The following is a 17,196-nucleotide window of genomic DNA, read 5'->3' as shown; positions in this document are numbered from 1 at the left end:
AAAAAATCAGGAAAGACAAACAGAAATAAATGAAAAAATACAAATAATGCACAAGATCAAGAAGACTCCAAAAACCTAAGGCAAGGACTTCCAAGATGTGACTAAAGATGACCTACCACGAGGTGGCCTCCACTGCTTGCCACACTCTCCTGAGGGAGGATGCCTTCCTTCCTAACTCCCTCCCTCCTTTCCCTAATGTTTGCCGTCCTTCCATGTGCATTTATAGAGCACCTTCTATTTGCTAGCACTGTTTTAAGTTCTGGAATATAACACTGAACCAAACAGACAAAACTCCTAGCTCTCTTGGAACATATGTTCTACTGAGGAAAACAAACAATAAATAATTCATAAGCTTAAGTAGGCCTAAAAAACAAAAATCTTTGTAAAGCCAAATAGGCACATTTTAGGATAAGGCTGTACACACAGCCTTTAAAAGTTTCTTTAAAAGGTTACTATAGGGGCACCTGGGTGGCTTAGTCGGTTAAGCATCCAACTTCGGCTCAGGTCACGATCTCAAGGTTCATGGGTTTGAGCCCCGGGTTGGGCTCTGTGCTGACAGCTCAAAGCCTGGAGCCTGCTTCAAATTCTGTGTCTCCCTCTCTCTCTGGCCCTCCCCAACTTGCGCTCTGTCTCTCTCGCTCTCTCTCAAAAATAAATAAATATTTTTTAAAAAACTTTTATGGGAATGCAAGCTGGTGCAGCCACTCTGGAAAACGGTATGGAGGTTCCTCAAAAAACTAAAAATAGAACTACCCTACAACCCAGCAATTGCACCACTAGGCATTAATCCATGGGATATAGGTGTGCTGTTTCGAAGGGACACAGCAGCACTAACAATAGCCAAAGTATGGAAAGAGCCCAAATGTCCATCGATGGATGAACGGATAAAGAAGATGTGGTACATATATACAATTGAGTATTACTCAGCAATCAAAAAGAATGAAATCTTGCCATTTGCAACTATGTGGAGGGTATTATGCTAAGTGAAATTAGTCAGAGAAAGACAAAAATCATATGACTTCACTCATATGAGGACTTTAAGATACAAAACAGATGAACATAAGGGAAGGGAAGCAAAAATAGTATAAAAACAGGGAGCGGGACAAAACATAAAAGACTTATGAATATGGAGAACAAACTGAGGGTTACTGGAGGGGTTGTGGGAGAGGGGATGGGCTGAATGGGTAAGGGGCACTAAGGAATCCGCTCCTGAAATCATTGTTGCACTATATGCTAACTAATTTGGATGTAAATTTTAAAAAATAAAAAATAAAATTAAAAAAAAGTTTATTAAAAAAATAAATAAATAAATAAATAAATGCTGTGATATACAGAGAAAATACATTTTTTGCTTTTATAAAGCAAAATGTTTAAGGAGCCCATTCCCAAATGCTGAACCATTTCTGTGAAAATCTATCCTAAAGATACAATCCAAAATCCTGAAAAGGTTATATGCCCAAGGATGTTCACAGTAAGGTTAATTTAAGTAGCACAAAAGGAGGAGAACTGGTCATTCCTCGTCTACAGAATATTTAAGTAAATTATGAATTCTCTTGATGAAGTATTATGTAGCCAGCAGAAAATGACTGTGAAGAATATAATCAAATGGGTAACTACAATGACAGTGTTAGATTAATAAAATACAAACTATAGGGGCTGCTGGGTGGCTCAGTCAGTTAAGTGTCAGACTCTTGATCTCAGCTCAGGTCTTGATCTCAGGGTCATGACTTCAGGCCCTGCACTGGGCTCCATGACCAGCGTGGAGCCTACTTAAAACAAACAAGCAAACAAATGATATGCTCACTATAATGTCAGCCATTTCAGATACCTTGCTGCCCACGGTTATGGTTAGAGTGTTGTGGTTAGAGGGTGGCAATTACTTTTTAACTGAGATTACATTAATTTTACAATGGAAATCATTTCCTTTTTTAATTATCCATTGCTTCGCAGCCCAGACTGTGCCAGAGCAATCACCAAATTAAGTACTTACTAGAAGAAAATCATTCTGTTCAGCTTTCACGGAGGTTACTATTAAGAGAGAACTTATCTTTTGTTACCATAAACCAGATATATCTACAAAATTTGGATTCATTAGTGAATTCTACCAAATATTTAAAGAAGAAACAATACCAATTCTACACAAATTCTTTTAGAAAACTCAAGAGGACAGAATATTTCTCAGTTCATTCTATGAGCCCATCTTTTTTACCACAACGCTAAAACCAAAGACATTATAAGAAAAGGAAACTAGAGACAAATATCCTTCATGAACACAAATGTGAAAATTCTAAACAAAATTTTAGCAAGATGATAGAATGTTTTTAGGGCACTTCAAGTAGAGCTATATGAACACTCTGGAGAAAGGCAAAGGACAAGTGGAATTTGCTGGCTCTGAATGAAGTCAGGGGATTCAATGCGGGAAGCAAAGGAGACTGCAGGTGGGGGGGGCTCTGTACACGACCCAAGTGTCTCTCTCTTTTTTTTTTTTTAATTTTTTTTTAATGTTTATTATTTGAGAGAGAGAGAGACAGAGAGCAAGCAGGGAAGGGGCAGAGAGACAGGGAGACACAGAATCAGAAGCAGGCTCCAGGCTGAGATGCCAGCACAGAGCCCAACGCGGGGCTAGAACCCACAGACCATGAGATCATGACCTGAGCCGAAGTCGGCCGCCTAACTGACGGCCCAGACGCCCCACGACCCAAGTGTCTCGTCAGAAGACTGGCAACCAGAGACATCCAGAAAACTTACCTTTGTTCTAGTTCTACAGCTCGCAGTTCAGGAACGCACTAGAACCCAATTTATTTGCCTGAGAAACCTGAGAGTGACAAATGACATCCTTGAGGGTACCATACTCACAGGTCATTTTGTATTCTGAAGAGCGCCAAGATCAATGAGCTACACCTGGCTTAGATAAAGTAGTCTCCCACACACAGTCACACACAATGTGCAGGGCTATGTGCCGAACTGCCCCAACTGGACTGTTTATGTATGGAGGGTCAGGCTTGCAGGGGCCAGTTGAGCTTCTAAAAGGACAATGAGACCTTCACTCATTCTGTGTGTGTACTGGCAAAAACCTTTTTGGTATGGGGAAACTTACACTTCCATAGTTTCTGATCAAGTGGCCTCTGCTGTATATCCTGACTGCACTGACTTTCTTTGGTATTCTATAGATGAGTAAACCTTGTGTGACTAACCGAAGGGATGTCCGTATCTGAACTTTCAATCAATCCAACCCTACCACTGACATCTGTCAACACAGGGCTGTGCTGGTGATCACCCTACCAGAATAATTGATCTCAACACACTGTCTGCTTATCAATGTGCAAGGAGGCCACATCTCGTTCTCCAGGTCTCTAAACTAGGTCCTACCACTAGATGGCCCAGGCATTCTGGAAGACAGGATACTTCCTCTGAACTTCCCTAGCATGGCACAGAAATGAGAAGTAGCTCTACCACCCATTAAGGAAAAGAGAGAAATGTCAGAAGTAATCCCGTTAACTAGACAGAAGTATTTACTGCAAAGGAGGGCAGAGTCAATTTGATCCCTGGGACAGGTATATTTGATTTACATAGAGAAAAACCTTGCCCATTAATTGCAATCCAATGTCAAGGTTAGATAAGCATAGTGACAGTTCAAAACCATCCTCGTAACTAGAAAAGTCAATACCAAGGACATGATCTCTTAACAAAGGTTCAGGCATTTCACCTCCTAATATAAAAACACTTACTAGTAGCTAGCAGCTAAAAATGATGAGATGTGAGGAGGTATCTTAGTGGAGAGGAACACTGGTCACTCACAGTAACATACCTGGCAGGTCTTACCCAGGCCCATCTCATCTCCCAGGATGCAGCCATTCTGACAATGGAAGCACTGGGCTAGCCAGTTGACCCCCTCCAGTTGATAAGAACGTAGATGAATCCCTAGAAATAAAATATACAGCAAGTCTGAAGAGCAGACATTTCAGCACACACACAAGCTAAGCTATCTCCTAAAGACTTCAACTAAACAACACCATAGCTATATCCTTTGCTCGGAAGTCATAGAAATGTAAACATTTGCTGACTTCCAAATGACTTTTTTTTCCCCCCAAATGGCTTTTTGAGCAGACTTAGTCACTGTTACATTTGAAGACCTAAACAGCCTGTCAGTGTCACGGGATGCACTTGACAGATGAGGAAGTCAACCTGGGAGCTGGCCTGTATGGTGCCTAGCTCTCATGCCAGTGTCCATTCTAGGAAAGAGGCATTACTAATGCAACATAACTACAAACAACAACACATGGAGGGTACATGTGTCTGTCTGCTTAATTGCAACCATTTAAATTTGCTATCTGTGCTAAAGGGAAAACTCAAGACAGGACAGGATTAAATTTTGTTTCAACAGAGGAGGAGCACTTAAGAACCGAAATGATGTTGCATAGAGAATGTTTAACAGTGCACAAGGACAGCAGAAGATATCTGAAATCCACATGGAGCCACATTTCTCTCTCCTTTAAGAAAAAAAAAATCCAATTTCAGACAATAACCATAACTAGGGGAAAGGGAAGACCCCAAACATACTATTAACAAGAACATAACTTTCTGGTTTGAACTAATAACCTTTAAAAATAAAGTAGATGGTATATAATAATTGTAGAACATTAAGAAAAAATGAACAAGCTATTTTTATTAAGCACTTCCTAAATACCAGGAAGAGCAGTGAACACTTTACATAAACTGTCTCATTTAATATCTACCACAATGTCATGCACTAGGTATTATCCCCATTTGTAGGCTAGCAAATTCAGATAACTGAGGTTCCAGTTCAAGATGGCAATGTGGGGGTGGTGGTGAAGGGATGGGCAAAATGGGTGAAGGGGAGTGGGAGATACAGGCTTCCAGCTGTAGACAACATAGGAATACAGTCAATGATATTTTAATAGCATTAAGTGGTAACAGACAGTAGCTACATTTGCGGTGAGCATAGCATAACATATAGATGCTGAATTGCTATGTCGTACACCTGAAACTAACGTAACATTGCATGTCAACTATACTCAAATGAAAAATAAACAAAATTAGAGAGAAGATAAAATAAAATAAAATAAAATAAAATAAAATAAAATAAAATAAAATAAAATAAAATAAAATAAAAGTTTTAAAAATACAGCAATGTAGGAAGATCCTGAAGTCACTTCCTCCCATGGATACACCAAATCTACAGCCATATATGGAACCATTTCCTCTGAAAAAAACTTAAAAACTGGCAGTGACCTCTCCACCTTGGGCAAGAGAGGAAAACCACACTGCAGAGGGCAGGAAAAACTGAGACACAATCTCACCATAAACCCCACCCCAAGACAGGACCCACAATCGGGAGAGGGCCAAGGGGTGCCCACAGTGGGCACCCAACTCTCAATACCACCAGCACCTGAGAGACAAGCACCCAAAACATGTAGCTTTGAAAACCAATGGGGCTGGCATCCACAAAAATCCATAGGGTTGTAGTAAACTGAGGAACAACTCTAAGAGGACCCACACACAGACTCACCTACACAGAAGCAACCCTCTGAAAAGTGCGGACTTTATGTGAAAAAGACTCCCTTCCAAACTGTAAAGCACTGGTGTGGGGGCTGGGGCCTGCTGGGCACTCTCCAGGGGTGGAAGCCGGTGGCGCCATCTTCTTGCACTCTCTCTGCCTTGCTATGCCATCTCTTTTTCTCTTTTCATTTCCCTTTTTCCTTTTCTCCTCCCACCCCCCCTTTTTTTCTTTCTTCAGTGGGTGCCATCTTCACACTATCCCTCTGTGTGCTCCAGAACACTGGTATCTCCCAGATGGGAACTTCTACAAACACTTGATGCCCTAGTTTTTAACCTCTGGTGCCCTGGTTTCTATAAATGCTACCCAGGGGATGCTCCTTGATTGCTGCCTCTGGAGGTGAGGAGGGCTTGTGTTGCTGGGTCCCATGGGACAGTAGCAATTGGGAAATTCTGTTCTTGGCAGACTACCACACCCAGGGCACTGAACAGATAGCAGACAAAACACACCCCCAGTCTTTCTGAGAAAGAGGCCTATTTGCTTGTCCATGAGCTTTGGCCTGAATGGCAAACTTCTGGTTTGGTACACGTACAGGGGCCTACGGAGGTACTCTCCGGGAATGGAAGATGGTGGACGCCATCTTTGCACTTTCCCTCAGCCTCATTCCAATTCACCAGTATCTACCAGAAAGGAGATTACACCCTTCCCTGGTGAGCCCTGAGTTTTGCAGCTGCTGCCAGGGCACACCTCTACACTGCCTAGCTCTGGTGACCAGCAGGGCTTATAGTCATGGCTTTACAGGATGTTAACAAATGAAGAAAGAGTTCTTAAACAGCTACCACCCCCAGGGCACAGCAAGAGCCAAGAGACCCAAGAGCTCAATCTTTCTATAAATGAGGCTTATTAGCTTCTAATTAAACACACATCTAAGAGCTAATTATAAGCCTTTCCTGAGACCTTGGAGGGAGGGCACCATCTTCACACTGTCCCTCTGCCACACTCCAGAGTGCCAGAATCTCTGCAGGGGAGCTCTTCCATGTCTGGTGCCCGCTTGTTACATCTGGTTTTTGTGATTGATACCTGTGACTGCCTGGCTCTGGTGGCTAGGGGGGCCTGCGTTCCGGGGTCCCACAGGTCTGTAACAACCAGAGAGATGGTTCTCGGCATGCTGCCACCCCCAGAGAACCAAACAGACTCCAGACTGAAACACCTGTCCGGGAACGTCAGCCTTAAGGCAGCCTTCAGCTTTCTCACGATCTAGAGGCTACGGAGGTGTTCTCAGGGAACGTAGGCCAGAGGGTGCCAGCTTTGCACTCTCACTCTGCCTTCTTGCCACAGCTTGCCAGTGTCTCCCAGAAAGGTGCTTATACACTTGTCTGGAACCCCAATTTTGTCACTGCTGACCAACTTTTTAAGGGGTCACCTTACAATTGCCTGGCTTTAGAGGCAGTGGGGCTTTTGTTTGCAGTCCCATGGGACTGTGTATATATATATATATATATATATGTATATATATATATATGTATATATACGTATATATATATATATGTATATATATATATACGTATATATACATATATATATATATACATATATATTTGCATTCTTTAAAAGCTGTAAGGGTCTGGCTTCTGATCAGCCTGAATCTAAATGCTAAGATCCTCACCTTTGGGAAACTGACTGGTCTTGGCACACCCTCCACTAATGGGAACTATTAAAAATAAAATAGGCTGCTTGGGTAATCACAAAGATCTAAGAGATAACCAAGAGCTTAACAGGGTTGAAAGTCAGTTTTATTACCTACTTTATCACCTACACAAAACCAACCCTTCAAGACTGGGAGAGGTGTTTGTTTCATCATACACATAGAAACCAACACACACGGGGCGCCTGGGTGGCGCAGTCGGTTGAGTGTCCGACTTCAGCCAGGTCACGATCTCGTGGTCCGTGAGTTCGAGCCCCGCGTCGGGCTCTGGGCTGATGGCTCAGAGCCTGGAGCCTGTTTCCGATTCTGTGTCTCCCTCTCTCTCTGCCCCTCCCCTGTTCATGCTCTGTCTCTCTCTGTCCCAAAAATAAATAAACGTTGAAAAAAAAAAAAAAATTAAAAAAAAAAAAAAAAGAAAAAAGAAACCAACACAGAGAGTGGTGCCTGGGTGGCTCAGGGGGTTAAGCATCCGATCGGCTCAGGTCATGATCTCATGGTTCGTGAATTCGAGCACCACATCAGGCTCTGTGCTGACAGCTCTGAGCCTGGGGCCTGCTTTGGATTCTGTGTCTCCCTCTCTAAGCCCCTCTCCCGCTTGTGTGGGTACACTTGCGTGCTCTTGTGCGCTCTCTCTCTCTCTCTTTCTAAAAAGTAAATAAACAACAAAAAAAGAAACCAATACAGAGTGAGAGTCAAAAGCACAATGAGGATGAGTATGTTCCAAACAAAAAACAGATAAACCTTGGGGAAAAATTTCAAGGAAATTGAGTTAAGTAATTTACCTGACAAAGAGTTCAAAGTAACCATCATAAAGGCACTCATCAAATTCAGGAGAAGAGTGGATGAACTACATGAGAACTTCAACAAAGAAACAGAAAATATGAGTTCCAAACAGAACTCAGAGAGCTGAAAAACACAATAACTGAAAGAAAAAAAAAAAAAAACACACAGAAAACAAAACAACCCCAACAACAGAGTTCAACGGCAGACTAGATGAAGCAAAGAAAAGATCTGTGAACCTAAAGACAGAATAGAGGAACTGACCCAAACAGAATAGCACAAAAAATTTTTTAAAAATGAAGATAGCTTAAAGGGACCTCTGGGACAACATGAAGCACACTAACATTCACATGATAGAAGTCCCCGAAGGAGAAGAGAAAAGGAGGGAGAAAACTCATTTGAAGGGATAATGGCTGGAAACTTCCCTAACCTAGGGAAGGAAAAAAACAAACAAACAAACAAACAAACATCCAAAACAAACTTCCAATATGGAAGTCCAAATTGTTCCAAATAAGATGAATCCAAAGAGACCCACAACAAATACATTATAATTAAAATGTCAAGAGCTAAAGACAAAAAGAAAATATTAAAGACAGTAAGATAAAAAAATTTGATATGTATGCAGGAACTCTCATAAGACAATCAGCAGATTTATCAGTAGAAACTTTGCAGGCCAGAAGTGAGTAGCACAATATATTCAAAGTGCTGAAAGAAAAAAAAATTTCCAAACAAGAGTACTCTACCCAGCAAGGTTATCATTCAGAATTGAAGAAAAACAGAATTTTCCAGGCAACCAAAGCCAAAGGAGTTCATCACCTCTAAACCAGCCTTACGAGAAATGTTAAAGGACCTTCTTTGGGTTGAAAAGAAAGGCACTAATTAGTAACAAGAAAACATATAAAAGTATAAATCTCACTGGTAAAGGTAAATATATGCTAAAGGGAGAGGATTAATCACTTATAACAATAGTAGGAAGGTTAAAAGACAAAAATAGTAAAAATAAATGTAACTACAATAATTAAGTTACCCAAAAGATAAAAAGTTGTAAAATGTGACATGAAAAGCATAAAACACACTGCTGCAGGAAGAGTAAATATGTAGAGTTTTACAATGAGTTCAAAATTAAGTTGTTATCAGCTTAAAACACAGTTATAAATATATATTGTTATATGTAAGCCTCATGGTAACCACAAAACAAAAACCTGTAATAGATACACAACAGATAATAAAAAAGGAACCCAAGCATACTGCTACAGAAAGTCATCAAACCACAAAGGAAGAACAAGAGAGAGGAGGGAACAAAGGAACTACAAAACCACCAGAAGACAATTAACAAAATTGAGATAAGCACATACCTATCAATAATTAATAAACATTTTTTAACGTTTATTTTTGAGACAGAGTGCACATGTGCACACGTAGAGGAGAGGCAGAGACAGGGAGACAGAGGAGCCAAAGCAGGCTCCCCATTGTCAGCACAGAGCCTGATGTGGGGCTCAGACCCACAAACCGTGAGATCATGACCTGAGCCAAAGTCGGGACACTTAACCAACTGAGCCACCCTGGCGCCCCAATAATCACTTTAGATGTTAAAAGACTAAATTCTCCAGTCAAAAGACAGAGTGGCTAAATGGATTAAAAAAACAAGACCAATCTATATTCTGCCTACAAGAGACTCACATCAGACCAAAGGATATAAACAAACTGAAAGTAAAGGGATGGAAAAAGATATTCCATGCAATGGAAATCAAAAGAAATTGAGGGCAGCTATACTTATATCAGACAAAATAGACTTTGAAACAAAATCTGTAATAATAGACAGAGAAGGGTATTGCCTAATGATAAAGGGGTCAATCCAACAAGAGGATAGGCCATTTGTAAAAATTTATGTACCCATAATAGGAATACCTACATATATAAAGTAAATATTAACAGGCCTAAAAGGAGAATGTAATAGTAGTTAGAAATACAATAACAGTAAAAGACGGTAATACAGTATCAGTAAGAGATTCTAATAACCCTATTTACATTAATGGTTAGGTCATCCAGACAAAAAATTAGTAAGCTTTAAATGACACATTATATCAGATGGACTTAACAGATGTATATAGAACATTCCATCCAAAAGCAACAGAATGCACAGTCTTCTCAAGTGCACATGAAACATTCTCCATTATAAATCATATGTTAGGCCACAATACAAGTCTCAAATTAAGATTGAAGTCATATCATCTTTTCTTTTTTTTAAAGTGGATTTTTTTTTTTTAACGTTTATTTTTGAGACAGAGAGAGACAGAGCATGAATGGGGGAGGGTCAGAGAGAGAGGGAGACACAGAATCCGAAACAGGCTCCAGGCTCTGAGCTGTCAGCACAGAGCCCGACACGGGGCTCGAACTCACGGACTGTGAGATCATGACCTGAGCCGAAGTCGTACGCTTAACCAACTGAGCCACCCAGGCGCCCCATATCATCTTTTTCTGATGACAATGGTATGAAACTAGCAATCAATTACAAGAAGAAAATTGGAAAATTCACAAATATGATTAAACAACATGCTACTGAATAACGAGTCAATGAAAAAAAATCAAAAGCAAAGAGAAAAAACACCTTTAGACAGACAAAAATGTAAAAATACAACATATAAAAACTTATGAGATTCAGCAAGAGTGGTTCTAAGAGGGAAGTTCAGCAAGAGTGGTTCTAAGAGGGAAGTTCATAGAGATAAATGTCTAATTCAAGAAACAAGAAAAATCTCACATAACCTAACGTCTCACCTCAAGGAACAAGAAAAACAGGAACAAATGAAGCTCAAGTTAGTAGAAGGAAGGAAGTAACAAAGATCAGAGCAGAAATAAATGAAATACACACTAAAAAGACAATAGAAACAGATCAATGAAACTAAGAGCTGGTTCTCTGAAGAGATAAACAATATTGGCAACCCTTAAGCTAGACCCACCAAGGAAAAAAAGGGATTCAAATAAATACAATCAGAAATGAAAAGAGGAGACATTACAACTGATTCCCCAGAAACACAAATGAGCATAAGAGACTACTGTCAACAATTATACACCAATAAACTGGACAAACTAAAAGAAATTAATATTTTTAGAAATGACCCTCCAAGAATGAATCGTGAAGAAACAGAAAATCTGAATAGACGAGTAAGCAATTACTAATGAGGAGATTGAATCAGTAATCAAAAACCTATCCCTCCCAAAAAAAAGTCCAGGACCAAATGGCTTCACTGGTAAATTTTACTAAACTTTCAAAGAAGAATTAATACCAATTCTTTTCAAAGTCTCCAAAAAAAAAGAAAAGGGAGTAACACTCTCAAACTGTTTTTACCAGTTCATTATTACCCTGATACCAAAACCAGACAAGCACACAAGAAAATTATAGGTCAATGTCCCTGAAGAGCATAGCTGCAAAAACCTCAACAAAGTATTAGAAAACTGAATTCAACAATGTATTAAAAGGATCACACACCATGATCAAGTAGGGTTTATTCCAGGGATAAAAGGATAAACACCCACAAATTAATCAATTTGATACACCACATTAAGAAAATGAAGGATAGGGGCTCCTGGGTGGCTCAGTCAGTTGAGCATCTGACTTTGGTTCAAGTCATGATCTCACGGCTCGTGAGTTCCAGCTCCGCCTCAGGCTCTGTGCTGACAGCTCAGAGCCTTGGAGCCTGCTTCAGATTCTGTCTCCCTCTCTCTCTCTGCCCCTCCCCTGTTCATGATTGCTTGCTCTCTCTCTCTCTCTCAAAATAAATATTTTAAAAAATGAAGGATACAAAATAAATAAACATTAAAAAAAAATGAAGGATAAAAATCATATGATCATCTCCTAGAGGCAGAAAAACATTTGGCAAAAATCAACACCCAATTATGATAAAAACTCTACACAAAGTGGGTATAGAGGGAATATACCTCAACATAAGAAAGGCCATATATGACAAGCCCACAGCAAACATATTCAATGGTGAAAAGCTAAAAGCTTTTCCTCTAAGATCAGGAACAAGACAAAGTGACTCTTGTCACTTTTATTCAACACAGTATTGGAAGCCCTAGCCACAGTAATTAGGCAAGAAAAAAAAGGCATCCAAATCAGAAAGGAAGAAGTAAAACTGTCACTATTTGCAGATAACATGATATTATAGACAGAAAACCCTAAAGATGCCACCAAAAAACTATTAAAATAAATTAATTCAGTAAAGTTGGAGGATACAAAATCAACACACAGAAATCTGTTGCATTTCTATACACTTATAACAAACTATCGGAGAAATTAAAAAAACAATTCTATTTTATCCGCTCCCAGCCTGTACTTTTGGGATTTTTAATGGAAGCTTCATCATGCAGGCATCATCAATCATTAACTTCATTTTCAGCCGTTTTCCCTTCCCAAGAGAATGGGGGATGGAGCTGGCAATTCCAAGCTTCTAATTATGGCTTGGCCTTTTTTGTGACCAGTCCCCACCCAAGAGCCATCCAGAAACCTATACAGAGTCACTTCATTAGAAAAAAAGATACTCCTATCACCCAAGAGTTTCAGGAGCCCTCTTCTGGGAATCAGGGGGCAGAGACAAAAATGTATTTTCCATTATCTCACAAGACCATTACTCCAACTGTCCGCTCCAGGACCCTACCCACCTCGGCCACAATCTATCCTAAAGTTAGGACGAGGCTCCAAGAGAAATGTTGAAAACCCAAATCCCTCCCAGACTGTGGCTTCTCTCCTATCCCCTTTCCAAATCTCTCCACAGTCATCATGCACAATAGAACTACAAAGTCTGGGAAATGTAGTCTTTTGCTTTATAGCCTCAAGGACGTGGTAAGGCAGGCTTCGGGATTGAAGAAATGCCCATCAGCTATATCCATCACAGAGTTGTTTGAATTCTCTTCCCACCTCTCAGGAGGATGAGTACAGGCATACCTTGTTTTATTGTGCTTCACTTTACTGCCCTTCACAGATGCTATAGTTGGTTTGTTTATTTTTTATAAATTAAAGGTCTATGGCAACCCTGAGTCAAGCAAGTCTATAAGCACCATTGTTCCAACAGGATTTGCTCACTTTGTGTCTCTGTGTCACATTTTGGTAATTTGACAATATTTCAAACTTTCTCGTTATTATTGTATTGGTTATGGTGAGGTGATCAGTGACTACAACTTACTTGAAAGCTCAGATGATCGTTAGCATTTTTCAGCAATAAAGTATTTTTTAATTAAGGTATGTACATTTGGGGATTTTTTTTTTACATGTCATTACACACTTAATAGACTACAGTGTAGTATAAACATAACATGTATATGCACTAGGAAACAAAAAAATTCACTTGACTGGTTTTATTGCAATATTCACTTTATTGCAGTGGTCTGGAACCAAATGAACCTGCAATATCTCTCAGGTGTGTCTGTAGTGGAAAAGCAAGGGGAAAAAAAGCAAGAATAGGTCTGCATATTCCAAAAACAAAGTTGTCCTAACATTCATGATCCAGTGTATTTTGGGTTTCCGAAATTCACTGAAATGTATGGAATACATCTGTCACACTATTCAGGGGAAGAAGATAAACTAAAAATGTCTCACTGGGAAGAATACTGCTGAACAAAATATTTGTTTCATCAGTTTTCAAAAAGTGGGTGATTAATTCTGTATTTTAAGGAAAAAAAAAGATAGTCAAGTTCCTTCCTAATAAATTTCTGGGGAAATAAAAATTTAAATATAAAGAAATCACAACTGTACTAGAATAAAAATATTAAGCCAACAACAATAAATTCATAGTAGTAAAGCCCCGTCTAAGCAGAATACTAAAGACAAAAATCATTTAGAAAAAGGCTGAAAGATTTGACTACAAAGAATTTTTAAACTTCACCACTGAAACACACACACATACACACACACACACACTTCAAAATCAAAAGACAAATAACAAGCTAGAAAACATATTTCCAATACATATGGCAAATATTTAATATTAATGCAAGAAAGATCCAACAAAGCAAAAGACAAACAGTTAAAAAATGGGCAAGGAGCATAAACAGACAAAGAACAAAAAGAAGACAAATAGCCAAGTAGCCATCAATATTAGGAAACAAACATTAAACAACAAAACACCATTTTTAACTTCTCAAATCAGAAAATATCAGTGTTGGTAAGAATGTGGGAAAATGAGCAATAATTTTGCATACTCTTTGGCCTAGAAATGCTGCCTCAGAAGAATTAAAAATATTGTAGCATAATAAATACTTGGTTACAAAGACATTTATTAGTATTTATAACACCAAAAAAAGTACGAACCTAAATACCTACATATTATCTGGCTAAACTATGGCACATCCATCCATTCATTGGAAGATCTGTACCCACTAAATATGATATTGAAGAAGACAAACGACTAAAAACACTAAATGATAATAAAAAAGTTGTTTCCAAAAAATATGCACATGAAACCCCATTTTTGGTCCTCTCCCTTGCTCCACACCCTGACTCAGAAAAGGAGAAAAAGTACGTACATACACAGATCAAGGGACTGGCAGGAAAATCGATAACATATCAACAGTAATGAGACTATGACAATTAATTTTTTTTCTTTATGCAAAGAATATTACTCTAAATGTTTTATAAAGAATATGTACTACTTCTGTAATCAGAAGAAAAAATCACTAAGGATTTTTAACCAACTCACAAAAAATCATTTCGTAGAATAAAAATTTTAGTGAACAGAAATAGGAGGTTTTGTTTTTTTTTTTTTAATTTTTTTTTTCAACGTTTATTTATTTTTGGGACAGAGAGAGACAGAGCATGAACGGGGGAGGGGCAGAGAGAGAGGGAGACACAGAATTGGAAACAGGCTCCAGGCTCCGAGCCATCAGCCCAGAGCCCGATGCGGGGCTCGAACTCACGGACCGCGAGATCGTGACCTGGCTGAAGTCGGACGCTTAACCGACTGCGCCACCCAGGCGCCCCAGAAATAGGAGTTTTAAGGGGCGCCTGGATGGCTCAGCGGGTTAGGTGTCCAACTCTTGATCTCGGCTCAGGTGACGATCTCACGGTATCTCACGGAATCTCATGGATGGTGGGATCAAGCCCCTGTGGTGACAGCGGCACAGCCTGCTTGGGATTCTCTGCCCAGCCCTCGTTCATGTCTGTGCTTTCTCTCAAAATAAATCAACTTTAAACACACACACATACACACTTTAAAAAAAAAAGAAAATGGAAATTTCAAGTTAAAATATTTAATGATTATTCTTGTGACTACACCTGTTTTCTATCATTTTCTTCCCCTCCACTACCAATTTATCCATTGCCACCACTAAGTTTCCACCTATTTCCTTCCTCATTCACCAACTCATCTAAGCAAAGGTGCAACCACTTATCTTCTCGTTTTTACTAAAATAGTACACATCCATGTAGACATTTCTTCAGTATCAATGTGCATACTTAATCTAGCTTTCTCCCACAAATGTTATCAAAGCATCCTACCTTAAAAAAACATGGAAATAGACATACACAAACATGTAAATTTCAGTCAGAATACCCATGTTAACACCAGTCCATAAATTCCTACTTAGGTTAGATACATACTCCTTATAGACACAGAGATACACATTCTTAGAGACTCAGGAAAGGAGGGTTCTTTTCTCTTTCCTGTCTGTATCCTACCCATTCATCTTCTACCCACCTCTCTTCTAAGCTGCACATTGAACTGCCATGTTCTGTTTCACTCGGAGAAAGAACAAAACCTCACACTTCCTTGGCATTTAGTACATAATAAGAGTTCAATAAATACTCTTTTGTACTTTTGGAAGCACTCACAGTCCCCAGTGTAGAAACTCTAGAAGGGGAGGGCCCTTGTATTTGTTCTGCTCATCTCTGTACCTAACACTTCACAGTATGTGGTTCTCAGTAGCACTCAATAAATGATTGAACGACTACACCACTGTTATTATTAATCCAAGTTTCTATAATACAGTTAAAAAGCAGGCACTGTGTTCCCCATTTTATAATTTTTAAAAATGAGGACTGGAGAGGTTAGGTGTTGAGTCAAGTGTAGCCAGGCTGGAAAATTAGGGACTGGGTCTTTCCATCCACAGGAGATGGCGTCACCCTCGCTGTCTGTAGACAAGTTTCGAGCTTCAAAGATTCTAGGGAAGGATTAGTATCAATAAAATACAATTATTGAGGTAAAGAGCTAAACTTTGTTTAGCTGCATATTTTAAAACAGAGCATTGGGGGAGAATTGGCCAACGGAGAATTATCAAAGAACTGCAGGGACACTGTAAACGAAAAAGAAAGCTGTAGCAAGGAAACCAATTCTGGTAGTTTTACAGGAGCAACCAATGAAATTCATCAGGACAGTCCTCCAAACCCACCAGAACAGAAACTTTAAACCCACATGCTTGGTGCGCCAGGACGGCTTCGGCTTCTTCAAAAAGAAAGGTCTTACCTTCGGGACAGGGGTCTCACCGAGTTCCTCCCCCCGGGGCGGCGGGCAGGCCTCACTTCCCCGCACGGAATCCCATTCATCGCGAGCCCGCCCGCCGACCCTCGGCTGCGCAGGCGGGGGCAATGGCCGCCTGGCCCCAGGCCGGGTTCCTCTGTGCCCAGCCCACTTCAGGCGGGAAGGGAAGCAGGTAAAGAACCCACAGGACTGCCCACCCGCGGAGCCGCAGGTCCACTCGGGCGCGGAGTCCCCGGCCCGGCAGAGGCGAGTCCCAACGAGCTGGCAAGCCCCGGAGGAAGTCGGCCCGGCACCACTGACCTGTCAGGCCCCACTGCCTTAGGTCCTGCTCCTGCACCCGAGCCCGCGCCGCCTCAGCTCGGCTCCGGGTCTGAAGGGCCAGTAGGAACGCGGGCATGTGGCCACTGCACGTCCCCGCTGCTGCACGCTCCATCCCGCCCAAGAGGGTCCGCCCCGCGCCCCGCGCCCCGCGCCCCGCGCCCCGCGCCCCGCGCCCCGCGCCCCGCGCCCCGCGCCCCGCGCCCCGCGCCCCGCGCCCGCACACTCAATCCAGCCCAGAGAGGCTCCGCCCTACGTCGCGCGCGCATCCTTCCCGACGCTCACCACCCCACCCCGGCGGGCAGCGGCCGCCAGAGGGCGCGTCCTGCGCTGAGTTGTGGCCAGAGCAGTGCTCGGAGTTAACCTTCAGACTCAGTTCCGCCTGTTCCGGTTGTGTTCTGCATGCT

The 17,196-nt window shown here is 41.0% G+C and overlaps 1 protein-coding gene across 4 annotated transcripts in view; it reads right to left on the bottom strand.

Moving 5' to 3' along the window:
* Positions 1-16,948, bottom strand: part of CHD1L (chromodomain helicase DNA binding protein 1 like) — a 60,462-nt gene extending 43,514 nt beyond the window's left edge. Inside the window, exons 1-2 of one of the 4 annotated variants that reach the window (XR_006712708.1) lie at positions 16,772-16,942; positions 3,809-3,921 (exon numbers count right to left, since the gene is read on the bottom strand). Coding sequence is in view for 2 of the 4 variants with exons in the window: in XM_045478877.1 (XP_045334833.1) it covers positions 3,809-3,921; positions 16,772-16,904 (246 nt within the window). In the remaining 2 variants the exon portion in view is untranslated. Of the gene's footprint in view, positions 1-3,808; positions 3,922-16,456; positions 16,594-16,771 lie in introns of those variants that run through there. The other 3 variants (XM_045478877.1, XM_045478878.1, XM_045478879.1) reach the window with 3 other exon arrangements.
* Positions 16,949-17,196: the final 248 nt, after the last annotated feature.

Source organism: Leopardus geoffroyi, chromosome C1 (assembly GCF_018350155.1).
Source record: "Leopardus geoffroyi isolate Oge1 chromosome C1, O.geoffroyi_Oge1_pat1.0, whole genome shotgun sequence".
Lineage (NCBI taxonomy): Eukaryota > Metazoa > Chordata > Mammalia > Carnivora > Felidae > Leopardus > Leopardus geoffroyi.
This window is presented reverse-complemented; position numbering and strand designations above follow the sequence as displayed.